The following is a 27,145-nucleotide window of genomic DNA, read 5'->3' as shown; positions in this document are numbered from 1 at the left end:
AGAAATTATTGTGTCTGTTTTACACATTTTAAAAAACATAGCTTAGAATAAGTCGGTAACCTGTGCTAGTTAACACCACTAATATGTAGCATGTTTTCTATTATTTTGCACAATTGCTTGTTAACAAAAGAAAAATAACATTTACATCCTTTAGTTAATTCAGATATGAATTTGGAATATTATTTTCAATGAGCTCTGCTCTTCTACAATGTCAGTTTCATACTTGTCCGTAAGACTTTTCACAGACACTGATTAACGGCACTCTCTATTGAATCACTGATACTTGACCATTGTTATCATCTGACAAAAAAAAAGAAACAGAAGTTAAGTTTAAAGTAAAACTAATAATATTCCCAGAGATTAGTGATTAAACGAGTCAGGAAAATAGATGTACAAGTAAAAGAAGACAGCTTCAAGCTTCCTCATTGCTACACGACACTATAAACATTTCTCAATGCTGTATATTACCAAACATATTAATATGTAAATATTGATTATTAGACTTAGTGTTTTATTATATTGTCTCCAGTAAATAGGTTGTCATCTTATAGCTATTTAAATAGACCCAAAATCTGACACCCAAAAACGTATACAACTAGAGAGGAAATCATGACCTGAATGAACAACAGAACACATAACGTTCACACACAAAAAAAGTATGTGAAGAGACAAAGCTATATAAGAAAATGCACTTAATGTTTTGATTAACCATAGAGAAATCAAATATTTATTTCATTGGCTAAAAAGATCCTGCTCAACTAGAAAAATATGAGCCTATTTGTAATTTGTTTAAATTCCGTGTTTTCAGAAGAACCCAGTTTCTCCGCTCGCAGACACCTAACACTGTAATTCCTCTTGTCCAGTCATTTTCACTTCAGCCGTTGCTTCTGGTGACATGGGAGAAACAACTGCATCACTGACTCCTCTGTCCCTCCTGTCTTCCTCAAGTCACTCATTTTACCAATATTTGTCAGGTATATGAGCTAAGCAATGAAAAAGAGACATTATCAAAAATAAAAGAATTATTCTCCTATGGAGTTTCCAGTGATGGAAATAAATGTTAAACAAAAGATGCATTATTATAAACAGTGATGATATAAATGAAAACATTAGGGTGTGAGGAGCGCGATGAGGTGACAATAGAGAACTCGAGTTTGGCTGCCAGCGCATCTCGAGTTAGGCTGTCCCCCGGGGCAGGGGACATTTATCCTGAGACTGGAGGACAAGCAGGGAGACGGGGCTCTGAGAAAGGAAATGGTGGATCCGTGCCCTGAGTTAAGGATTCTTGACTTGTTCAAGCAACAGAAGCCTTTACTTTATCACTAACCAACACAATGATATTTAGAAGAAATAAGGTATGAATTATTATTATTATTGTTGTTGTTGCTGGGAGATTAAAAAGGTATTGCCAACCCCTTCCTTTGAAGAGCATAACCAGACAGGATGCACAATTGAGGTATTAAACAGTTTGTTTCTGAAAGGACAAGTTGCCAAAAACATCAGAAAAGCAGATGAGACAGTATTTTCTCTCTTTATCTCACATGGGTGAGAATCAAATGAAATAAGATATTAAAATTGCATAATCTACATAATAGTATGCACATTTCCCAATGGTTAATATAACAGCATTTTTGTTTTGGGGGGGGGGTTGGTACCGGGGATCGAATGCGGGACCTTGCGCTTGCGAGGCAGGCACCAGAACCACTGAGCTAAATCCCCAGCCCTATAATAGCATTTTTAATTCATCGCAGCCTTCATTCTCATCCTAAATGTAAGACAATATTCAGCTTTCTAAATTCTCTATCCCTGATTCCCAAATTATCTTCCTAAAAAAGTCTTCCTTTTGTCTTCAGTAAACTGTTTTCCTATTCATGAAAAATTTTTTTAATTAATATTTTATGCAAAGCCTATGTCAAACTTACGTTCCAGTGCATTATAAAGAAGTTCAAAATCCTCCTTTGTTTTAGGATTATGTCTGCGGTAATAATCCAGTTGCATCCATTCTTCTTTTTCTGTTACTTTCCTTATTTCTTCCTCTGCTTCCCATTCCAACCTCAACTTTTTCTGTCTTCTTAAATCCTCTGTGAAGATTTTAGCATGCCATCGCCTGTAGTAAGTTTGTATTACTATAATCTGTTTAAATTAAAAGGAAATTAAAAATGTCTATCATCAACTTGGTGATCAGATGATAAAGGCAGCAATGATTATTTTGCTTCCAACTCAACAAGAAAACAATAATGAGAGTCTGGTTCTAGCTCTGTGTCAGGCTTCCTATAGACACGAACATGAAAACCAGAGGTAATGCACACCACTGCTCTTTGTCTTTGAAATCTAGCACATTCACCTTCATAGGAGGCTGTAAAAACAATACTTATGTGTACAGACTCTGGTGTACAATTTAGCTTACATCTTCCCTCTCTCGTAGGTGTATGATTTGTGGTAAGGTGCCATCTCTCTGCTTCAGTGTCCTCATCGGTAAAATAGTGATAATAATAATGTGCATAAAATAAAGTGTTTAGCCCAAGCTACAAGTCTCATGAATCATAATTATCTGTAGTGTATCTTCATTCCCATCAGCTTAGGCACATATTTAAAACAAAACTGTATGTCTTAAACACACAGCAGGTAGGTGTGTGACAGGTTACATAAAAGAGGGGTAAGTATTAAATTGTAGGATGTATAATATATTGGGTAGTATGGTATAATATAAACCCTCAAAAAGCTCATGAAATACCTGACAGTTTGTTATTTTATTAATTACACTAACAAATAAAATATGGAGAGGCTGCATCAAGATTGAGGATAGGATAGAAGCTGACACATTGCTTTTCCTCACTCTAATACTCAATAATTACAGAAAAATATGTAAAGCAGAAAATTGGGAAAGACACTGGTTCATGCTTTTGGGTCACCAAATGAATAAACTGTGAAGAATCTCTTCTAGAAAAGAGTCACATAAAATAAACTGAAGAAGAAACTTCTAACCTACTTGTCACTGAGAAGGCAAGCCAAAAATAGAAGTGCCTTTAGGACTGGTTTAAGCCACAAATTGGTGGATGCTCTGGGCAGAAGTGCCACTATCAAAGTAACTGCTTAGAAAATGCAAAAGGGAGCCGAGCCTGGTAGTGCATGCCTATAATTCTAACACTCTGGGAGGCTGAGGCAGATTACAAATTTGAGCCCCGCCTGAGCAACTTAGCCATTTAGTCAGACTGTCTCAAAACAAATAAAAAAGGGCTGGGTATGCAGCTCAGTGTGAAGGCAGCTCAGTACCTCAATCAATCAATCAATCAAGCATTCATCAATCAATCAATAAGCAAAATGGATTGGATCCTTAAAACAACTTAGGGAAACAGCAAAAGAATATTTGTGCCTAGAGAAGAATTCTCTGTGTCCTAAAAGGTCAGGCAAGCTGAGGATGAATACAAACCCCTTCTCCAGGAAGTAGATCCCTCCCAAAATCAAGCTTTACATCCTACTACTACTGGATCAGCACATTGAACATAAAGAATCTCAAATTTTCTGAGTATGCACTTACGAATAAACAAACATTTGAGAAGAGCCAACAAAACAAAATGTCCTTTACCCAACAAAATGAAGAATTTATACTTTTTTGAAAGAGAATTACAGTACTAGCATAGTAGTTCTCAAAGAGTAATGGCCTGTGCAGCAATATAAGCATTATCTGGAAAATTACTAGCAATGCAAACTCTTGGGTCCCACCCGAGAGCCAATGAATTAAAAGCTGGTGTGGAACCAAAACTCCTGTACATTAACAAGCCCTCCACAGGATGGCAAGCCTACAGCTTTAAAACCATTTTATTAAACTAAAACAAAACAGAAAAAAATGAGACCAGACTAAATGTAATCAACATTTTTAGAGGAAAGGCTATCAGATAAAGGAATAATTTTGTAAAAAACAACAACAAAAGATTGTATCATAATTTTTATTTTTTAAATTAAAAAATAATATATGTTACCTTGGGTGCTATTAAATTTGTTAAACTTAAACAACAACGTTCATTTAAATAACACAGAAATTTTCCCCTTCTCACACAACAACTGAGAGAGTCATAAGCAGTTTTGAGCTGGGAGAAAAGTTCTGAGATAGGTAACAAATTTCATCCTACTCATATGTCCCACTGGTCCACTTATCATCATCCAGCCAGTGGAAGGGGTAAGGGGCAAAGGCCACTTTACTAACAATAGATCCCAAGTGTTTCCCATCCTTGCCCCTCCTTACTCACTGTCAAGATCTTTGTTATATGATCTCACTGATTGACAAGGGAGGTTAGGAAATGTAGTCTTATATGAGTGGCCCAGATAGTATTACCATAATTGGAGAAGGGAAGAATGAACTTCAGGGAACTAGTAGTTTGTTACAATCTTACTTGGAGAATGTACAATACCTACTAAAGAATTCATAAGCAAAACTGTAGGTGAGAAAATCTTTTACAATGCAATTAGAAAGGTGGAAAAAATTAGAACAAATGAAGGAAAAATAAGAAATGTGAACAATAAATTCAGACATTCTAAAATATGACTGAATCTGGATACTCCAAAGAGAATGAAGAAAGTTGACTACTAAAATTACTCAAAACAATACAAAATCATTCCCCAAAGGGAGATATGAGTTCTCAGATAGAAAGGGTCCACTACCAAGTTTCAAGCTCATCACAGTAATATTACAAAATACCAAGGATAAAGTGAAAATACCTACATCTTGTAGAAAAAAGAAATAAAAACAGAATCAGGTTTATAGCAAACTTTTAATAAAATGAAGCTTCAAAGTTATAAAGGAAAATAATACTGGAAATAAGTCTGAATCTAACCTACTGAATCTATGCATACTCAAACTAAAAATCTTCAGATCAGAATTATTGAATAAGGTTTTAGATTGCTTACTTTTCATACATGATCTTTGAAAGAATTACTAGAAAATACAATTCAACAAAATAAATTCTAGGGGGGGAACTAGAGCAGTGAATAAAAACTGTAAACTCATTAAGCTAAATATATTTTATTTGAAATCATATATATCAATGTAAATATATAAAACCAAAGGTCTAACATTGTAACTATACAGTAAATTATACATAATTATAAGATCAAATCCCTCATGGATAAGAGGAATAAGGGAAGAAAGAAAGAATCTGAGCATGGAAAGGTCTAGCAAGATTCTTTACTTGTTCATGGAGAAGATATATAGTCTGATTACATATATATTTGGCATAAAAATAATTAGAATTGTTTTTAAAGTGCTATTAGTAATTACTAAAAAATACAGATTAAATCCCTACCTCTGAATGATAAAAGAACAACAACAACAAAAAGAAGTTTAATGAAATTGGCAAAAAGAAGGAAAGGTCAATAAAGAATAAATAAGAATGATTAATAAATTAACTAGATGAAACAGTAAGAATAAGTTAAAATATTAGTAGGCATACATAATATAATCTCATCTAAAATAAGAAGTGTTTAAGAATAAACACTAAATATTGAACTGTAGAAACTAAATAAAGAATAAAATAAGCAGGGCCCAAGTAGAAAGGAATCGTGAAGATATAGAAACTTTTTTAATGGAACTTCACTCCTTACCCAGGCTCCAACTCACTTTCCAAGATTCCATGGGGGAAATCTATTTGAATCTTGATCCCGTCCCCTTTGGCAGGCATTTAAATTGTCCCTCTAGTGGGTCAGCACTTCTCCATTTGCTTTACAATTTCAAAAAAATCAACTGGCATTTACTCTTCTCTCTTCTCATGTGTTCTTTGACCCTGCATGTTTATACTTTTCTATTGTTTTAATATCATTTTACTGGAGGTGCAAAAGTGGCACAGAGAGTTTGATTTCTCTACCTAACATCCCATCTCTTCTACTTCCTCTTACAAAGAAAATCTCAACTTTCTTGAGAAAGACCATGCTTCTTTAAAAATGCATTTCTCACATTCTCTTGCCACAGTGATAGTCACAGGACACGGTTTAGGCCAGTGAAATGTAATGGAATGTCACTGGGGGAGGCTTTCAGGAGAAACCCTGGAAGATGGCGAACATGGGACATGCACCTTGACTTTTCCCTCCTCCCTGCATAGAATGCAGCCATGGTGATGAGCATCAGGCAACTGATTCTGCATCATACAGTAGCAACAGGATGAGATTAATGGAGTCCAGTTGAGGTTCTTGGTAATACTGTAAAACTACCATCTAGACCCAGTAAAGTACTTAAGTAAAAATTAGTTTGGACAGAAACTAAAGAAACCATCAGTCTGGAATAACTGGCCCTAATGGAATGAACTACAAAGTTAACAGGCAACAGTCTTTCTCCCAAGAACCTGCTGCAGCTATAAAATGTCATAGCAATCCATTTCTTTGAGTGACTATTTTCCTACTCACTGAGAAACTTTGTTCTCTAAAATCATAGTGTCAGAAACTTTGCTGTTTGAAATTAAGTCAGTTAGAATGAAACGTCTCACTCTTGCCTAGAGGATCTAAGTCACTTTGACAGAGAGAAGCAGCCTTGATTTACAACGCAGATGATGAAGTTGAGAGAACTTTAGAGAAGAGAGAACCTTCTACAGCTCTTTTAACTGTGTTCCCAAGGGAGCAGACCTCTGGCCCACTTCCCAGGCTAAGCCTTGGCGCTGATCCATTTACACACAGCCTATGCCTTGAGTCTATCAAGGGGCTCCTTCACTTAGATTCCATCTAAATTTTACTCTTCTCCCCAAACCCAACAATAATTCTGTTTTCCCCTTATTCAGTGAAAATAAGTTTAGACTTAAAAAAGTAAAATCTCATCTGCTGAAATAACTGGCACTAGTCATGCCAGGTGTGAGGCTATATCTGTGTTTACCCTTGTGTGCAGTTGCCTTCAGTCTGTGAGTCAATGAACCTAACTTCGAATTCTGGGTTCATCTCTCGAAGTCTTGGACTGATTAAACTAGAATAATGGCTTAGCTCCAAATTTCCTCTCACTTGAAAAACAAAATCTTAAATACCTGCTTTCAGGTTATTTTTGCTCATAAAAAAATATTGCTAAGAGGTAGATCCAACTAATGCTTTGTACAAGAGATCAAAGAGAATGAAAATAGGGTCAGGGATTTAGCTCAGTGGTTCCACTGCCTGCTTTGCAAGCGCAAAGTCCCAAGTTCTATCCCCCGTACCAAAAAAAAAAAAGAGAGAGATTGAAAATAAACATGAAAAAAAACCTGGGAAAATGATAAAATAGAGACTATACTAGTATCAGAGAAAATAGACTTTAATATCCTATTTGATTTCAATTAGTCAGGAAAGGTCTCTGCATAATTCTATGACAAGGGTTAAGGCCAAGAGATAGAACTGTTAAGACTAATGATCAAAAAAAATCAATAAGAGTCAGTAAGAATATGGCCAAAGGCAACAAACGAAACACCTGAGGTGCCTTAAGAAAAAACAAAGGATTAGGAACACTTAGGATTCTGCTTGCTTCTATAGAGGGATATTGTAGATAAAGACTTTGTTTAGTACACACAAAAAGTGACCCATATTCATATGGGTTCTTTCTCAAGCTAATGTGGCTTAGGAAAACACACAGAGATACACACTGAACAACTGAGTTTTAGTATTTGCCCACAATAAAGTTATCTTACCGCCTTTAATCTTTGAGTATGGTATTCTGCTGCTGAAAAATATTTTCCGGGGCTTACAAGTTTATCAGTCATGTTTGATACATACAGACCAATTTTAGTCATTTGTGTAGATGTTGTATTTGTAGTTTGTTGGATCTTTTTTCTCTGATAAACTGTCTAAAATAAAAACAAAATACTAAACAAATCTTCATTGTATATAGTATTCACTATATACACATATGTGCATATATATATATATATGGGAAGAGAATTTTTCTATACATTTAAGTTAATTTTTACTATATTTATTGTTATATAACCAACTAGAAAATTTTATTTGAGTCATATAACATATAACAAATTATCAATCCTATAGCTTTAAAAGCCTCAATGGAAAAATAAAAGTATTACCTGTGTGTCCCTACAAAATAAATTAAGCTTCTCAGGAATCTTTTTAGGTACAGTCTGTGTTCCAGCATTGTGATATTCTATTCCTGTTATTCTATGTCTAAATCCACCAATAAATGGCTTGTGAAAGTCAGATTTTACAATTTCAACAAGTACTTCCTGGAACTGATCAATCCCTAAGAGGAAAAAAACCAAGACTCAATGGAAGTTCAGCTGCAAAGGTACATGTAAATACTTTACCTGAAAGACATCAAATAACTCACCAGTTTGTACAATGACAGTTATGATTCGAGAGACATCATTTAATGTAACTATTCTTTTGATTGGATATAGATCCGGATTTAGAGAAGAGAGTTCCAGTTGTACACTTTCCTGTGGCTTAATTCCATGCTGTATGAGAGTCTCATTATTTCTAAGAATTTTACCTAAAGATAAAAATTTTAAGTTTTATGGCAAAGAAATGTCTATGTCTTTTTTAATGGAGAAATAAAATTGTATACACTTAAAATGTACAACATTATATACACACTGTGAAATAAAGCTAATTAAGCACATTAACATGTCCATTACTTCAAATATTGATTGTTTTGTGGTGAGAACACTTAAAATTTTCTCTCAGCAATTTCAAGTGTGCAATATACTATTATTTACTACAGTCACCATGATTACAATAGTCTTTAGAAATATATAACCAGGTAAACACATTTTAACGTGATATAAATTACCAAAGATGCTTATAGAAACATGTATCATTTAATTATTAAATAGAGAATTAATAGTTTCTGCCTCTTGCTGTAATGTTAGTACAAAAAACTCTTATAAGAGAGTTTTCTCTTATAAGAGAGCTTATATAAGAGCTTATAAGAGAGCTTCTCTTAGAGAGCTACTAGAAAGAAGCTCAAAGCCTCCAAACATAAAATAATTATAAGGAGATGTAAACATTACTCTGATTTGATCAGTATATACTTTATATATGTTGAAGTATTATTCTGTATCTCATAAATATGTACAGTTATTTTTTGTTAATCAAAAAATTCTTAATGTTTAAGGAGATAGAAATGCTAACTACCTGGTTGGATCATTATACACTGCATCTATGTATCATGTATCAGATTATCACACTGAACTCCATAAATATGTATAAGTAAAATAATAATAAAGTAAAAATTAAACTCCATAAGTGGAAGAGTTATAGTGCCATTTTGTGCAGGAATTCAGCACTATAAATAAAGCTACAATCCTGAATTTTTTAGATATATAAACATATAACAACCATGAAATGTAATATACATTTAAAAATAAAAACATTCTATAGTATGAACAGGATCATGTACTAAACCTTGACCCAATGGAAAAGCATAATGTTTTATATGTAAATATGGGACATATCTGTCTGGAGCAATGCTATATAATTTTAGGAAAAAATCATTTGATTAGCCTAGTTCTCCTGCCTACAGCCCAGGTATGGCATTCCAAGACATAATTCCATTTTGGCCTCCGGTCACAACTGAGACCTCAATGACCCGGTGATGCTGTGATGCTCCACGACAAGATTACACCAGCTGAAGACATCCTGGGAGGAACAAAATCTTCATCTACTCAGTTATTCATTGTTCTTGGATTGTTTTATCTTGCTTACCCGGATGTACTGAACTCTCTGCAAGTCATTTTTTACATTTATTTCTCCTGATGTACTGAATAAAAGGTGCTACAGTAAGCTGGGGGCTTTCATCTTTGCCGCCCAGAGCAGCACTGATCAGACCCAAAGCTCAGCTTCTTCTCAGTCTCATTTTTCTACCTTTCCTGTAATTCGCCTTGTGCTGCTGTGGCTCGCAGGAGACTAGAACTTACTGCAGAGGTTCTAGTAACGTCCCCTTTCCCTGTTCCCTACACATATCTATTTTAGGGAATCAGGATTATTATAAAACCCATTCCACCCTCTAAGGTAGAAAAGCATAGACTCAAAATTCTACAAAATTCCTTCCTTTTTCTCTTTCCATAATCAGAAATTCACATAACTTAATAAAATGCCAAATGAAGTTTAACCTCAGTTTTATGCTGGAGAAGGTGTGTATCACTTCATTTGTTGTTGTTGAACTGCTTCAACTTCTACTCCTTTTTCTGGCTCCATCCTACCATAGGTGTATTCAATAAATTAACTTTCTTTCCTTGTTTTAAATCATATGAAAGTGCAGTAATGTTACTGGTTGTTGTTTTGTGTCATACAAACTTTACTGATGGAACTTATATCAACCTTCAAATGTACAGTCTTCCTCAATTACAATTAGGAATTTGAACACAGCAGTAGTGATACTCATAAGACATATAAAACACCAGTCATCTGTTTTGGCTATGTCCAAGAAAGCACATTCTAAGGTCTTTGAGCTTAAATGTCACACCCTATATTCTTAATTTTAAAAATAAACATGAATATCTCTATACTTTTTGATAGGTTGAATAATGCTCACAAATGCATCCATATCCTACTCCAAGAATGCTCCCTTATACAGAAAAACTGACTTGTATAGGATTTTGAGATGAAGGGATCATCCAATCCTATCTGGTTGTGCCCTAAAAATAATCACATGTGCCTTGATCAGAGGAAGGAAGACTGAAATTTGACCCTAGAGGAAAAGGCAATAGGACAGAGGAAAGGAGATGTGAATATGCTACTCTGTGACTCCGAAGATGGAGAAGAGGCCAATGAATCAATGAATGCTAGGACTGCAACTCTAAGGCTGGAAGGTGAGGAAGTGGATTCTCCCCTAGAGTCTCTGGAAGGACAGCAGCCATGCTGACACCTTGACTGTGAGTTTCCCAGTGAAACTGATTTAGGATTTCTGGCTTCCAAAACTGCAAGAGAAATACACGTGTTGCTTTATACCACTGATCACGAGCCCCAGTCAGTAAGTGCTCTCTCTTCAATTTTGGACTTCACCTTTGAGATAACGGGAAGTAATTTCAAATTTCCTCTTTGGAGTCATATCTATATTTCAGTTCAGACTCTGGCACTTAGCATTTGTGTAACTTTAGAAAAGTTTCATGTTTTAGTTTTCACCTCTCAGAAAAAAGTTAATAGTAATACCTATCTCAAAAGATTGTTCCGTGGACTAAATGATAATGTAGGCAAAATGCTTTGCAGAAGCACTAACACATAGTAAGGCTTCAATACAGTAATCTTTATGATCAAAACCATTATCATTACTTTTATTAATAATTATTTGAAATTTAGTTTCCTTAATTAAACTCTGGTTATTTGAATACATTTTACTTTTTGAGTAATACATTCACTATAATGGATGCCTAAAATAGTTTTTCAATTTAATCATTTTTCTCTGGAAACTTTATAAGTCAATACCAAAACTCTCAAAACAAAATATTAGGAGTTTTTCAGACATGTTCTACAGAAACATATACTAGTCTGGGGTAACTATCACAAAAACTACATCCAATCATGAAACAAGGCTAACATAACTTCTGTGAGGCTTCTCAGTATCATCCACAAAATATAAATAAACCTAACTAACATCATGGGAATGACCTTAATATATAGAAAACACAGTATTTTCAGGGGATGGGGAATGCAACACAGTGGTATAATACTTGCCTAGCATGCATGAGGCCCTAGGTTTGCTCCCTAGTACAGAGAGAGAAAGGAAGGAAGGAAGGAAGGAAGAAATGAAGGAAGGAAGAGAAGAAGAAAGAAAGAAAGAAAGAAAGAAAGAAAGAAAGAAAGAAAGAAAGAAAGAAAGAAAACTCTAAAGTCTCTGAAGTTCCTTTCTCCCATTCTCATAGCTTTTTGTACATATTTCCATTGAAGCATTTACACATTACGTAGTAACTACTGCATGCAATTCTTCCTTACTAGTCTATTGACAACTTGAGAATAAGAATCTCATTTCATGTTTCTTCATATCTTCAGTTATTAACCAAATAATGTAGCACAAATTCTTCAATAAAAAAATCTTTTAAACAAATGAACACACAAGCACAATATGCTCCAATAGTAAACATCAAGATATTTAGTTTTGGACATCAAAGATATCATTTACATGTTAAAACTAGAGAAGACTTAATAAATTCATTACCCTTCAAACTTACCTGCATAACTTATCTGCAGTTCAGAAGATGGGATACCTAATAAGCGTGAAAAATGATCCCCAAGGTATTTTAAAATGGTGTCAACCTTAAAAGACATTATAATTTTCTGACCCACAGGAATAAGTACAACTTTTACTGTAGAGAAAAAGAAAATAAATAATCATAATAAAATATATCCAGGGATAGCCACTTATACGCCACAGATGTAGAACTATGGGCCCCTTTTTAATCATATGGAATGCAGGTTGCTTCTCCACCACACTCAGTCACATATATGGAGAAATGGCCAACACTGACTTTAAATTTTAAATTATCATGTATTTTTTCTTTTCTTTTTTTTTTTTTTTTGGTACCAGGGATCAAACTCGGGACCTTGCACTTGCGAGGCAGGCGGCAGAACCACTGAGCTAAATCCCCAGCCCCATCATGTATTTTTTATAAGTTATAATATCGGGGAACTACAAAACTATTCAAAATTAAACCCAAATTTCCACTAAATAATGAAATTGAGAAATATTCTGTTCTGTCAGGTATAGTTTTCTGACTTTCTTTTTCATTCTTTACTTAAACTACCCACTGTATTCAAAAACTACATTTAACAAGCCAAACTAAACTGCTGTTATTATTGTTGTTAAATAATGGCCCATGTTCTCCACTGTGTTGGTGGAAACTGTCTTAAAATTCATAAACAAGGAGGAAAAGGAATGGTCAGTTAATGGTTTTCTGTGTAAGCACCTTATTCCTGCTTCCCCTTCTTTGTTATCAAGAATGTAATAATAACCACTCAGTGTAATCAATATTATTTGGTAATGTCTTTAAAACTGATCTACAGTGAAAGACAACAATGATTTTTCCAAAGCTAAATATGAGGTTAACACAAAACAGACTACAGTGATATGTAAAAGCAACCTGTTTAGTGGAATGGACACGGAATGTGAAACTAAAAATCAGGAGTCAAATTCTCACAACTCTTGCTAGCTATGTACAACAATTAATTCCAAATAGGCATGCAAAGAAATTCCAAATAGGCATGCAAATAAATTCCAATTATACTGAAGCATTTGTCCACCATTTCTCAAGGTTTTGGGGCATTTTCAAAACTTACTTTTTTGAAAAACTATACAAATATGAATTTAAAATTTAATGATGCTCATTTATTGAGGAAAAATAGCAGTGTGGGACAGAGAGTTTTTCACAGATACTGAAGAGATTCCAGTGGTGTAAGCACAGAAGTCTGGTGGATAAGGAAATGGGAAAGTAGTATCAGATATAAAATACATCTTCAAACAAAAATTAACAAGAAAAGCATCCATTTTTTGAAAAAGGAAAATAAAATATCCTATCTTTTCTAGGTAATACCTGTTGCTGAGGGATCTTTAATTGATATTTGCAAAGACTCCTTTATAGCCTTTATCTTATACAGAAAGGCTAGATTTTCATCACTTAGATTCTGCTCGTCTGGCTGCATTGCGTGCTGCTCTTCTTCAAGTTTCAGTGTATGAGAAGCTTGTCTTGGAGATATAGTCTCTACCACGAGTTCTTCTTCATTTGATTCTGGACTTGTAGCACTCTGGTAACTTTGGTCTTTGGATGTTGCATGACCTGTAGTGAATTGTTCTTCTTCAGATCCATTTTCTTCAGTTAATTCTGACTCTTCCAGTGTGTCTGAGGGAACTGGGATATTGATAATGTCAATAGCATCATCACTTTCTTCTGTGGATTCAACTATGCCCCAAACATCCAACTGTTCCTCTTGATCAGACATTTTCCTAAATTAAAAAAAAACAAACACATTTACTATGTATTGGAGAGTTTCTACATCAAATATCCAATTTATTGATGGTATAGAGTGGTGTTCATAATACAGTATAATGTTGCTCATTATTTCTTAAATGTTGATTATCTTACTAATAGCAACGTTAAAAAGCATTGGTGAATTTTTAATAAAACAAAGTAAAAGAAGTAAAAATTAAAAGTAAAATAACTTCAAAACAAGAATTTTGAGAGCAATATTCTATGAAGAATATATGGAAAAAATAGTTGCATATATTTTGTCATTCATCCTTACTCAAAAAAGTATGTCATAATAAAAAGACTTCAGAAATACTCTTTTCTGAATATAAAACTAACATGGATATATGCCTCTCACATTACAAATGATTAGAAGCTTCAAAGAGCCAGCCAGCTTCACAGCAACTGTTTCTTAGCTTCAATAGATACTTTGCATTAGCTCTGCACTCACACATTGTGGAGACCTCCAATGATCTATGCCCACAAAAACAAACATGCAAATGTGAGTTGAGCTTAGAGTTAATTAGAGCTTGAGAAACAGGATGACAGCAACTAGTAGCTTTGGCCAGGGTAGTCCAGGGTATCCAGAGTTAGGGTACAAAGAAGGAGCTAGATAACAGCAGTGAGGAGCCAGAAGAGCAAACTACAGAAGCTGGAAGCCAGGAAGAGAGGGTAGAGGAGGTAGCCCTGAGCTTGGATTTTCTATGACAACAGTAAGGGGAAGATTAGACCTGGGAACAGGAGTAAGACACAAAAGCTAAATCTGAGGCTTCTGATTTGAGCATAAATTCTTAGAGAAAGAAAGAGAGAAAATTCACCCCTAGACAGTGGAGAGATCTGACTACCAGGAAACAAAATTTTTAAAAAGAAACATCTGAAATAAAGAATATATAATTGTTCAACTCAATGAACAAGCTATAAAGCGTTAGAAAGAGTTGAAGAGAGGATTAGTCAACTGGGAGAAAATATTTTGTATTAAATGCTACAAAGGGATTAAGATATAAAAATATGAGTGAATTAGAGCCATGGAGAAGGAAAAAAAAATCTAGCATATGGTTTTGCTGTTTTTCAGCCAGCAAAGAATGTGTCTGTATTCTTAAAAAGCAACAAAGAATATGCAACAGAGATTGCATGTGGCCTATAAAGCCTAAAAATGGCCCTTTCAGAAAATGTTTGTCAGCTTCTGATCTAGCATATATCAAATTAGAGTCCCAGAAGGAGAAAATAAAATTAGAAGGAAAAAGAAATATTTTAAAAGACAATGACTGAGAATTTTTCAAAACTAGGAGAATGTGTTGATCCACAGATCCAGTAAGCACAAAATAAATCTACATACCTAATAAGATAAATATAAATAATTCATAACCATATACATTATAATGAAATTATAGCAAACCAAAGACAGAGTCCTGAGGGTGAACAGTCATAAAGGACACATCATCTATTGTTTGGAATCATTTTAATTTGGTGACATTAATATAAAGAAAAGTGACTGAAAACTTATCAGAAAAAAATAAAAGCAAAGCCAAGAAGAAACTAAATGAAAGAAAATAATCATAACATAGAATTATGCACCCAGAAAAATTATCTTTCAAGGAAGAAAATGGAAATAACTGCAAGTAAGTTACCACAAAGATATCTGCTCTAAAGCAATTTCTAAAGGATATCATTAAAAGAGGAAAATTATTCCAAGGAAAGATTAACACATAAAGCCACAAACATATAGGTAAATTAAAACAAATATTGTCAGTATGAAATTATCATAGAAAATTGAAATAGTAGAGGTAAGAGACTACTATACAACTATACAATAACAAATTGGAAAAACTAGAAGAAATGGATAAATTGCTAGAAACTCACAACTACCAAAGAAACAGAAACCTGAACACACTAATAATGAGTAAGGACATTGAGTTAGCAATCAAAAATAATTCAAAAAAGAAAAACTCAAGACCAAATGGGCTCATGGAAGAATTATTCTGCCAAATATTTAAAGAATTAATACCAATCTTTCCTAAACTTTCTAAAAAATTAAGTTTAGGAAATACTTCAAAACTCACATTATGGGGCTGGGGATTTAGTTCAGTGGTTCCACCGCCTGCCTCAAAAGCGCAAGGACACAAGTTTGATCCGCGGTACCAAAAAAAAAAAAAAAACAAAAAAACCCTCATGTTATGGAACCAGCATTATACTAAAAATAAAGTCATACAAGGACACTATAGGAAAAGGAAATTACATGCTAAATCCCTATACATATAGATGCAAAAGATCCTCAACAAAGTAAGGGTTGAAATTCCTAATCCAAAAAGTCAAAACTGAAAATGCTAATAAATCTAAACCTTCAATTTATTCCAAAATCTTAAAAACTCTAAAATTTGAAACATTTTTGCTCTCTTTTGGAAAAGGGATCCTCAACCAGAGTTAGCAAAATGAATTCAACAGCATTTGTTTTATTTGTTTGTTTAATGCGTACATGTTTGCAATTCATGCCGTTTACAATTATCTTGGGGAGTGATTACATGCACATATTACAGCTTGTTTCTTTTTTTTTTTTAATTCCTTTCCCCTTCACTCCCTCTACCCCTCTGGTTCCCCTTTCCCCTTTTTCATACTTGTTGATATTGTTTGTCTTGGCTCATGTTATGGCACATAGTGTTTATAAAAATTGGAACTTTTGGGTTTCTATACATGGCATATCTTTCTTTTTCTTATTTCACCTTCCCCCTCCTCCTCATCCTTCACCCTTGTTTGCTAGGACCACTCTCCTCCTGCAAGTGATCCATCCCCTTGTCCCTTTCTATCCATCCTTTTGCATTTTCTTTGTACTTTGCCCCCCTCAAATGAGAGATATCATATGATATTGAAGTGTGTGTATCTGGTTTATTCACTCAACATTATATTTTCTATGTGTATCCATTTCCTTACAAATACCTCATATTTGTCATTCTTTATAGCCAAGTAGTATTCCATTATATACAGATACCACATTTTCCTTATCCAATCATCTGTTGATGGGTATTCAGGCTACTTCCAGGATTTAGCTATTACAACAGCATTTTTAAAAAGAGCATTCAACATAATCAAGTGAGAATTATTCCTGGGATTCAAGGATGTTTCAATATATACAAATCAGTAAATATACACATTTATTAGCATCTTAGCAGAATTAAGGTCAAAAACTATATGATCATATCAATAGATGCAGAAAAAGTATTTGAAAAAATTCAACATGTTTTTATGGTAAAATTTTCAACAAATTAAGCATAGAGGAAATGTATCTCAATGCAAGAAAAGCCACATAATGAAAAGTTCACAGCTAATTCATTCAATGGTAAAATGTTGAAAGCTTTTCTTCTAAGATCAGAAATAAGCCAAGGATGCCCTCTCTTACCATTTCTATTCAATGTAGCTCTGTAAGTTCTAGTCAGAGCAGTTAGACAAGAAAAAAAGAAAGGAAAGAAGGAGAAAAAAAGGAAGGAAGGAAGAAATGGAGAAAAGGAATGAAAGGGAGAGAAGGAAAGCATCTAAATAAGAAAGGAATAAGTCAAATATTTTGCACTTGCCTAGTATGCATGAGCCCTGGGTTCAATTCCCAGCAATAAGAAAAACAAATGGTCTTTGCTCTAGAAGAAGACTAGCTCTATCTCTCAAGGCTGCTCATCATACAAGCATCCTTAAAAAGACAGTCCAGAACAAACCTGCCATTGCCTCTCAAGCAGAAATACAAGAGAGCTGTGGAGAACTGTCTCCCAAGAGGAATGCCAGCCAGCACCAAGGAGCCTCCTCTAGAGTCAGCATCTTGTGAGTATTCTCATAGCTGTCCAGTGAGGATGTCAAGTTCAGAACAACCATGGTGTGTATCACACAGCCAGCAGGAGCTAGGTCTGCTCATCTGTACTCTGGAACATTGTTAAGTCCCATCTGATTGCACCCAGTGTGGATACGGCCCCATGCAAAGGCCCACAACACTTACTAGCACTCCCAGGGCAGAAAACTACAGAGTATCCAACCAAGGTAGAAAAACATTAAACCAACTAGGTCACCCACCAAGGCAACAGCGTAGACCCTCCTAGGCCTGAGACAGTACATTTCATAACCATACAATGAGTAACTAATGTCCAACAGTGTAGTAAATGACTGCTTTTGCAGTCATCCTCAATTCTTCTTTTTCTCTCACCCATTATTCAGTCATTCAATACATCCTGTTGATACTGACCTGAAAACCCAGTCTTAGTCATAGTTCAACAGTACTACTGTAAGAGCCTATCGGTCACATTAGTTTCATTTTGAAACTTCTACCTCCAAAAAGAGTCCATTATCCTCACAGCAGCCAGAGATTTTTTTTTTAACCTTGTGCATATGATAAGTGCTTTACCACTGAGCATCCTACCCCTACAGAAATATTTTTAATCAGACCAAATCGTGGCCCTTCCATACTTCAATACCCCTATAGTAAAATGTTTTCCAGAATAAAAGCTAAAATATCCATCTTGGCTTTTTTCAAGGTCCTAAATGACCTGGATCATGCTCACCTCTTTGACCTCATTTTCTAAACGCGCCACCCCCCACCTCCATCTTACTATATGTGCGGTTGATTTTCACTTTAGGACTTTCTTTTTTTCTTCTTTTTCGGTACTGGAGATTAAACCTAGGGCTTTGAGCATGCTAGGCAGCCAGTCTATCACTGAGCTACGGCCCCAGCTATTTACTTTTATTTTTAGACGGTTGCTCAAACTGGCCTTGCACTTGTGATCCTCTTGCCTCAACCTCCCAGCTAGCTGGGATTGCAGAGGTGGCTCACCAAATCAGGTTTGCATTTTCTATTTTCTCTGTCAAAAGTGTGTTGCCAGAGATCTGTACCATTAACTCCTTCTAATCTTCCTCATCTCAGCTCAAATGCAACTCCAAGGAGGATGGCTAACTACACTCCACTCCCCTACCTATTTTATTGTATTCATAGATCTAATCACTGTTGAAAAGCATAATTTGTTCACTCATTTGCTTGGTTATTGTCTGTCATCCCTTAGTAAAATAATGTTGTCATGAGAGGAGGAATCTTTTTTGCTTATCAATGTTGGTTCTTCACAAGAAACAGGTTTAGCAATTGGTATATGCTCAGTAATTCTTGATTTTGATATATAAATAGGTAAATGCTGGATGCAAAGATCAATATTATGAGAACTGTTGACATAATTTACTAAACTAATTGAGCAAAAGGAAAAATACTTGTACATATGCCAAAAATCAGTACATATTCTTGATTCCAAAAGCTAAAAATAAAATCAAACTTTCTTTTTCTGATAAAGTTTATCAACTTGTAATATCATATTTAATTAAACACTAGAAGAATTCTCATTAAAGTTAGGATCAAAAATAAGATGCAATTATTGCTGCCATTGAACATCATAAAGAATTGAGGTATAATTTGAAGATAGTGCCGAAATTTTATCACTTAAATGAGTCCCTTTTAAATTGGAATAACAAAATCAATATGAACACGCATTATTGAAAGAAATACCCAGAAATTAGAAAATAGAATATATTAGTTCACTTTCTCTATCTATGTACCACAACCTTTAAAAAAATAAAACTTAGTTATAACTGACCTCATTCATTTTCTTGACAAATTTTTATTGGGCACCTGCTCATTACCAATTACTCTTTGATCTGTGTCTAAGGACACAGAAATGAACAAACTACATTTATTGAAACATCCATGCAGTAATCAAACTTACCTTCTAATGGGGAAATCAGACAAGAAACAACGAAAGTAGCAAAATATATACTGGGTCAGATGAAGACAAGTGTTAGGAAGATAATACAGAAGATAGAGAAGAAGTATTCCTGTTTCCAGAGAAGGCATGACAGAGTACAGTGGAGGGTTTTGCTGAAGCAAGTGTGGTGGGAAAGGGATAGCTCATCTATGGTAAGATGACATTTGAGCAAAAGGTTAAAGTGAGAAAATAAGTAAGGCACGAGGACAAATGAGGCAATAAGAGAAAGCAAATACCTAGGCAATAGCTAGTGATTTCATGTGTCTGGACAGCAGTGAGCAAAGGGAAGAATAGTAGGAGTTGAAGTCAGAGACCAGATTGTGGGGAGAGGGTATCGCATCAGATCGGGCCTTATAGGCCATCAGAAAGACTTTGGCTTTGACTCAGTGAAGCCAATAGAAGGTTTTGAGGAAAGAAATAATGGTATCTTACAATTTAATAGACCTAATCAGGCTGCTAGATTGTCAAAGAGATTATGGGAGGCAAAAGAGTAGGAAGCTGGTAGATGACTAGGAGTCTCCTGGAATCTACTGCAGTAACCAAGATATGATGTGAAAAGGACCAGAGTGATAGTGGAGGACAGATGGTGAGAAGTGGCTACATTCTGCGTATATTTTAAAGATAGAGCTGAAAGGATTTGATGATGAACTAGCTATAGGCTATGAGATAAACACAAAAATCAGGGATACTGCTAATATTTTTAGCCTGAGCAACTGGAAGGATAGAGTTGCAATTATAGAAATGAGGAAAGCTGAAAATAAAGCAGGATTGGAATATGAGTGGGAGTTATATCACAGTTTGGTTTGGGGGAAGCGGATGTTTGAGATGCCCATTGGACAGTCAATGTAGGTTGGGTAATTTGGAGTTCTGAGAAGCTGTCCAGGAAATAGAACCTGGAGAGTTAGAAGTCTGCAGATGATATGAGATTTGTGACATCTATGCAGTTACAAATAGCAGCCACATGATATAAAGCAAATCTTTTGATGGATACTGTATAAATCAACACCCCTCCACCTTCCTTGGCAATGCAACTCCCTCCATTTGCTATTTGCTGTGTTTTGTGATGTGTTTTGTGTTCATTACTAGTTTATTAAGTTATATGACCTGAATTACTCTACTGCCCACAACATATATCCCATGAGAAAGATAGTACTGATGATTTCCCTTCCCTATAACATGTAGGTTCTATGTAAGGTAGTATCTACAGTTCATAGGAGGTCCTTAATATGAGTAAGTCATAAAAAGTAAATAATTGCATAAAAAGTTTTCAAGCTGTTAGTTGCTTTTAAAGAAGGTGGTTAGCAACTATCCTTATAATAATTAGCAGTGATAAGCATCTGTGTAGCCTAAAAATAAGAAATTTCAAGGTTCTAAATTATAAAATCATAGTGGTTATAGATCAGAAAGGACTCACTCCCATCTGGTACTGTGCTCTCAACTTTGGTTTTCCAAAGTGGAATTTCAGGAAGAAATCAACCTTATAGCCAGTTGACCTGTGTTCGAATCTTCACTTAGCAAATCCCTGGTGAGAGAAGCAATCTGCCATGGGACCTGACTGTCCCAACATATTCGTACTGGGTAAAACAGAAATGCAAAGCCAAGACCACTGCTTACTAAGGCTATATCTCAGGGTTGTATTTGCAACAAGAACTTATGAAAGTTGAGATAACTTCTTCCCTTAAAGAGCAGGTTTTGCTTAGTTTACTATACAAGCAGTAAAATTCCCCTGTGCAGACACCCACGTAGGCTCAATGCTCTGGACTGGATTTGGTCTGAGTGCATCCCTCAAGGGCTCATGCACTGAGAAAATGGTCCTCAGTCTGACAGTGTTGGGAGGTGGTAGACCCTTAAGAGGTGGAACTTCATGGGAAGCAAAGGGGAGCACAGCCCCAGAAAAGATTAATGTCTGTAGGACCAGAACTACTCCAGAGAGAGCCCTCCCGACCTCTGGCTTCCAGCCTGGAGTTGTGTGGCTCCCTTCCATGTGACCTCTTGTCATTATGATGGCGACAACGCAGCCAGTGGATTCTCAGCAGGCTGGCACTGTGCCTTTTGGACTTTCATCCTTGGAAACTGTGACCTAAAAAAACCTATTTTTCTTCATGAGTTTCTCAAGAGAAGCTATTCATTTATATCAGAAAACCGACTGGCATATTTACCTGTGTCATCCCTGCAGGCCCAGGGACCATAGGAAACTGGCACAAACTTGAAGCACAGGCTACTTCTGCCATGAGTCCTTTGTCTCTGACCAGAACACCAAAAACAGAGATAGATAAATGTATTCATGTGCAAGGCAAAATACCAAACCTCCACAGTTCTTGACTCTTACTAATTGTTTGACTTGAAGATACAAAGTTTCTTAAGCCTTATTTTCCTCATTTGTGAAATGGATTATTAACAACTTCAATATCAAAGTTTCTCTTAAGAATTAAACAAAATAATGTATAGAAAAGTACTTAGCAAATAGTTGCAGGCACACAGTAAGCACTTAATAAATGTTATCCAACCACTAATGGACTATTTCTAAACTTTCTAAAAGGCTAGTAATAATTATACATGAGTAATGCCTCACAGGTGCTACACAACTATTTATTTTATTCAATGAAAATACTTCCAAAATAAAGCATAAAATTAGCAAATATTTATAAATTATTTAATCCTCATAATTGATGTTATTGTGCTCATTTTACAGATAAAGAACTTAGCATAGAAAATTTGAATGTGTTCAACATCATCCATCAGAAAAGTAAATCTGTGATGCAAATCCAGTCAATCTGGATCCATGCTTCTAACCACGACAGAGCTTGCATGTGAGAATTCATGGGGACTTGGGAGAACAGGTAAGGGTTCTGGTGATCAAGGAAAAATCTAGGAACTGCTGATCTCAATCTAGGTGAGGGATGCCTCATGGTATGTTAGTGGAGGTCAATTCAGAGGTTAATGATAATTTTACAATCAGAAACTGTCTTTTATTTTTCAGTGAGAAACGTGACTGATTTAAAGTTGAGTAGAAAATATTCAGCAGGGTTTTGTTTTCTTCATCCATTTAGAATAAGCTGATAATTATAGTGATTCTTAATACTCCCCAGATATATATTAACATGCTCCACTCATACCTATAAATATGCATAAACTTACAATCCGTAGATATTAAATGTAAATGACAAGACATAGATATCACAGTGTGAAACATAAAATGCTGTGAAATTCCAGCCTAAACAGGTAGCAATATCATCATAGCTATGGCTTGAAATATTTCATTAATGTTTTTTCATTATTGTTATTGTTAATTTTGTTGCTGTTGTTAGCCAGGGCCTTGGCAAGCCAGGCAAGCCCTCTACCACTGTGTTATATCCCCACCCCTTTAGAGACAGGATCTCACTAAGATGTCCAGTCTGGCCTCAAACTTACAATCCTCCTGCTTCAACCTTCTGAGTAGTACAATTGTTGTTTTTAAGAGAGCAATATATGCTTACAAAATAAATAAATAAATAAACTTAACAAAGCAGAAGAGAATAAAATAGAAAGTAAAAGTACCATCTTATTTACATACCTTAATTTTATTCCTCAATATTTGGCAATGTTCACAGTTTATCTGTCCAGAAATTGTCTACAATTACGTATTTAATTGTATCTGTTTATGTTCATACATGTTATGGCTTGTGTTTAGATGTCCCCCACCGCAAAGCCTCATGCAGTTTTAAGTGGGACTTTTTCAGAGGTGGCTGAATCTAGAGTGTGGGATTGATTCATGGTGCAATGTTAGGCCTGAGGGCACTAGGTTAAGGGTGTGAGTGCTGCCCATCCTAAGTAGTCTGAATAAAAGGGGCAGAAAGATGCAGTTAAGGTCCCTTGTTGCTTCTGCTACCTTGTGGTTGCCGGGAACTGTTTCGCCTCTGTACTTAGCCCTCTGCCATGTGCCACCCTGCCTCAGAGCAAGCTGATTATGGACTAAAACCTCTACAAACTGTGAGCTAAATAGTGTCTTTCCCCTTTAACTTTGGGCATCTGGTATTTTGTCTCAGCAAGGAGAGAAAAGTACCCAAGACAATGTGTCATTCATCTTGATTGTTAACTTGACTGGAATAGGGTGTTGTTCTTGGAAGGGTGACTGGATTGTGAGAGGACTAACCTTATAATGGATATGAACTGATGAGTTCACAGATGAATGGGCTGTTAGGAGGTGGGACTAGTTGGAGGAAGTGGCTCATGGGGGCATGACCTTGGGAACTGAATCTGGTCACTGGCCCCTACCTCTCTGGCTCTTCCCCACTCTCTGCTTCCCAGGGGGCACACATTAAGAAGCATCTCCTTCACTATATCCTTCCAGTGCCTTGGAGCTAACCAACCATAGACTGAGGCCTCTGAGACTGTCAGTCAAAATAAACTGTTTCTCCCTTAAATTGCACATGGCAGGTATTTTGTCCCAGCAACAGAAAAGTCAAGTGATATAGCTTATATCAATATAAATTTGAATATATAAACTATATGACCATATATTTTAAAGCTTTGTACTATTTTACAACTTTTAAAAATTTAATATATACTTAACAGACATCTTAACATTTATTTCTACATAAAACCTATTTCTCCACCTCAGTCCTTTCAACTTCATCACAGGGCTAAGCCATGTTCAGCTGTTTGCCCTACTATGGATATTAAAAATATAGCACTGCAACAATCATCTTGTACATACATCTCCGTATACATCTGTAAGTATAATATAAAATATGACCTAGAATTAGAACAAATAAACCAAAGGTATACAGAATTTAATTTGGTCAAATCCCATCAAATTGCTTTGCAAAGGAAACATCACATCATGGCCCCAAGAACAGTCCCCTGGCAGTTTCCATCCACACTTATCCTGTTTTGTTAGGCTTAATCAGATACCCTGTCTTTGTGTGTTATACTTCTCATTATATACTTGATGTTATGTTTGTGTTCTCTTTTATTATACTGAAGTTTTAAATTGTTAGGTAGTGAAATGTATTCATCTTTTTGCTTATAAGAGTTTCCAAATTTCATGAAATGCTTAGAAACACATACATTTATTCATTCATAGATAAAGTGAGGCATGTCTATAAATGATAGACAATGATTCCAAGATATACAATGTTAAGTATAAATGTGAAGCACAGTACGAAATATACAATGACAGGTACAACTACACATTTATATGTATGTAGATCATCTCTGGAAGTAAAACTGGAGGTGTGGAGGGGAACAGATAAAAGGCAGATTTTTGATGTTCATCTTCCTATTGTTTAAGTTTTTAATCATTTTATGTATTAACTATTCAAACAGTTTTAAATTTATCATCAAGAACTTAAAAACCTACAAATGTTGGTGAGGTTGTAAGGGAATGGGGAGCCCTCTAAACTGTTGGTGGACTATAAACTAGAGCAACATTATGGAAAGTATTTCCACACTATAGAAATTAGTGTGGAGATTCCTCAAAAAACCTTAAAATAGAAATTTCATTTGACTCAGCTATTCCTCTTCTTGGAATTTTCTTGAAAGAGCTAAGACATCATATTACACTGATAGATGCATACCCATGTTTATAGCAGGCAGTACAACTCCTAATGGCTAAATCTTGGAAGCAGCCTATATGCTCATCAACAGATGACTGAGTAAAGAAAATGTGGTATATACATAATGGATTTCTACTCAGCCATAAAGAAGGATAAATTTGAATCATTTATAGAAAAATGGATGTACTTGAGACCATAATGCTAAGTGAAACAGAGCAGATGCAAAAGGTTAAATATTGCATAGTTTCCTCTGTCATGAGAAACCCAAAGTATAGATAATTTAAAAAGCAAAATAAAAGATTGTAGGAAACAAGGACACAGGCATTTTGATGGGAGGGAGATCTAGAGATGGAGGGAGATCTGGGGGGGAGAATAAAAAGGATTAAGAGGCAATATGAATAGGTACCAATTCCCCATGATGAATCTATTCATTGTGCATTGCAAATAACTAATAAAAATAAAGAAAAGAAAAAATTAAAAAGCAGTTTCTATTATGACTGTATACAAAGAAGTTCTCCTTTTCACTTGAAATGCAAGATTTCATTTTTTACCCCTTAACTCTTGACACACCTAGAATATTAGTATAAGTAGTAAGGCAGAGATCCAGTTTTGCCCTCTACCAAACAGGCCTGTCAGGTGGCGGAAAAGAGTGAAAGCCCTCGATTTACTAGACTGAAAAGTACTTTGAAGGAAGGCTACAGGTTTTCTGACGTCTTGTTTCTACACTATTACCTTGTGTTAAGAACTCAGGAGAGAGTTGATGCACACCTCCCAGCCTGAAGCGGCTGCTTCTGAAACCCAAATCAGAGGCAGAGCTAGAAAAGGCGCTGAGGCAGACCGGTGGTTTACAGGACTTTGAAGGCAGAGGCGTGGCGTTCTTCAGTGGCCTAGCAGCCCCCGGGCCCAAGCGGATTGGAGATACCTGTTCAAGGCCCAGCCTAGGAGGCCGGCCAGAAGGCAGCCAGACTTGGCCTTCTACCTGGCTAAGACACGCAGCCCCTGGGGACCAGGCGGTTTCTCGGGTCCTTGGGAAGCGGCTACAGCACTTGCCAGAGCCTCTGTTGCCGGCCGTATCTTAGCAACGGTCCCGGCGCCGCCTCCTCCGGCCTGTGCGAGGTCCCCGCGCAGCACGCAACCCGGCTGGGGAGGAGGAGAGCCAGAGGGAAGGCTGCTATCTGCTGGGCACCTCGATGAAAAAGGACTCCGACGCCTTCCTCTCTCCGAGTCCTGTTACACTGGTAAAAGGGCACCGCTCTCCCAACCAAACTCTAACGGCAATTTAAGCGTACAATCTTTTCTTTAAATCATAATCAGAGAATACAGGTTACAACAGTGAGTGCCTTCTTGATTTTGTTAATTTTAGAACTCCGCTTTTGACTTCCTGGCAGCCTAAGAGAAAAGGGAGACCATAGCTATTAAGTAGTTGCCCGTTTCTAAGAAACAAAACGTTTTGTTAAAGCACTAAATTACAAAGGGCCCTCCTTGTCAGTAAATTCTTTAAGGAAATTTTAAAAGAAGAACGGAATAGTGTTGGGGGAAAAATCAAGTATGTTCCTGTTAAAAATGTGGTAACAAACTTCACGTGACTATCTCATAATACTGCTTATTATTGTCACTCAGCACCTTACATATATAGATTCCTAATTTAGTCCTTACAAAGATTTTATTAAAGAGGAGCTGCTATTACTTGCATTTTACTAATGAGAAAACCAAGACACACAAAGGTTAACTTTAAAAAAAAAAAAAAAAAAAAGACTTAAACCCAAGCAGTCAGACCCTAAAGCCCAGATTTTAAAGCATTATTCTATGTTATGTTTAACATCCTACAGTATTTTTAAAATATGTGGAGTTAACAAAATTAAATATTTTTATATGTAGTACACGTCCATTCCCTCATTTACAATGGTCAGAGTCTTTATTTCTTTAT

The 27,145-nt window shown here is 35.7% G+C and overlaps 1 protein-coding gene across 8 annotated transcripts in view; it reads right to left on the bottom strand.

Moving 5' to 3' along the window:
• Window positions 1-27,029, bottom strand: part of Iqub (IQ motif and ubiquitin domain containing) — a 194,086-nt gene extending 167,057 nt beyond the window's left edge. For 2 of the 8 annotated variants that reach the window (XR_015448721.1, XR_015448720.1), the window contains exons 1-7: window positions 15,968-16,046; window positions 13,476-13,885; window positions 12,117-12,251; window positions 8,279-8,440; window positions 8,019-8,191; window positions 7,629-7,784; window positions 1,923-2,133 (exon numbers count right to left, since the gene is read on the bottom strand). Coding sequence is in view for 2 of the 8 variants with exons in the window: in XM_087204580.1 (XP_087060706.1) it covers window positions 1,923-2,133; window positions 7,629-7,784; window positions 8,019-8,191; window positions 8,279-8,440; window positions 12,117-12,251; window positions 13,476-13,885; window positions 15,968-15,969 (1,249 nt within the window). In the remaining 6 variants the exon portion in view is untranslated. The other 6 variants (XR_015448722.1, XR_015448724.1, XR_015448723.1 and 3 more) reach the window with 6 other exon arrangements.
• Between the last annotated feature and the right edge of the window lie 116 nt (window positions 27,030-27,145).

This window comes from Heterocephalus glaber, unplaced genomic scaffold (genome assembly GCF_053883595.1).
Source record: "Heterocephalus glaber isolate CG9 unplaced genomic scaffold, H.glaber_assembly_v1.0 deba00000546, whole genome shotgun sequence".
Classification (NCBI taxonomy): domain Eukaryota; kingdom Metazoa; phylum Chordata; class Mammalia; order Rodentia; family Bathyergidae; genus Heterocephalus; species Heterocephalus glaber.
Note: the sequence above shows the minus strand (reverse complement) of the source record. Positions and strands in the feature narration are given on the sequence as shown.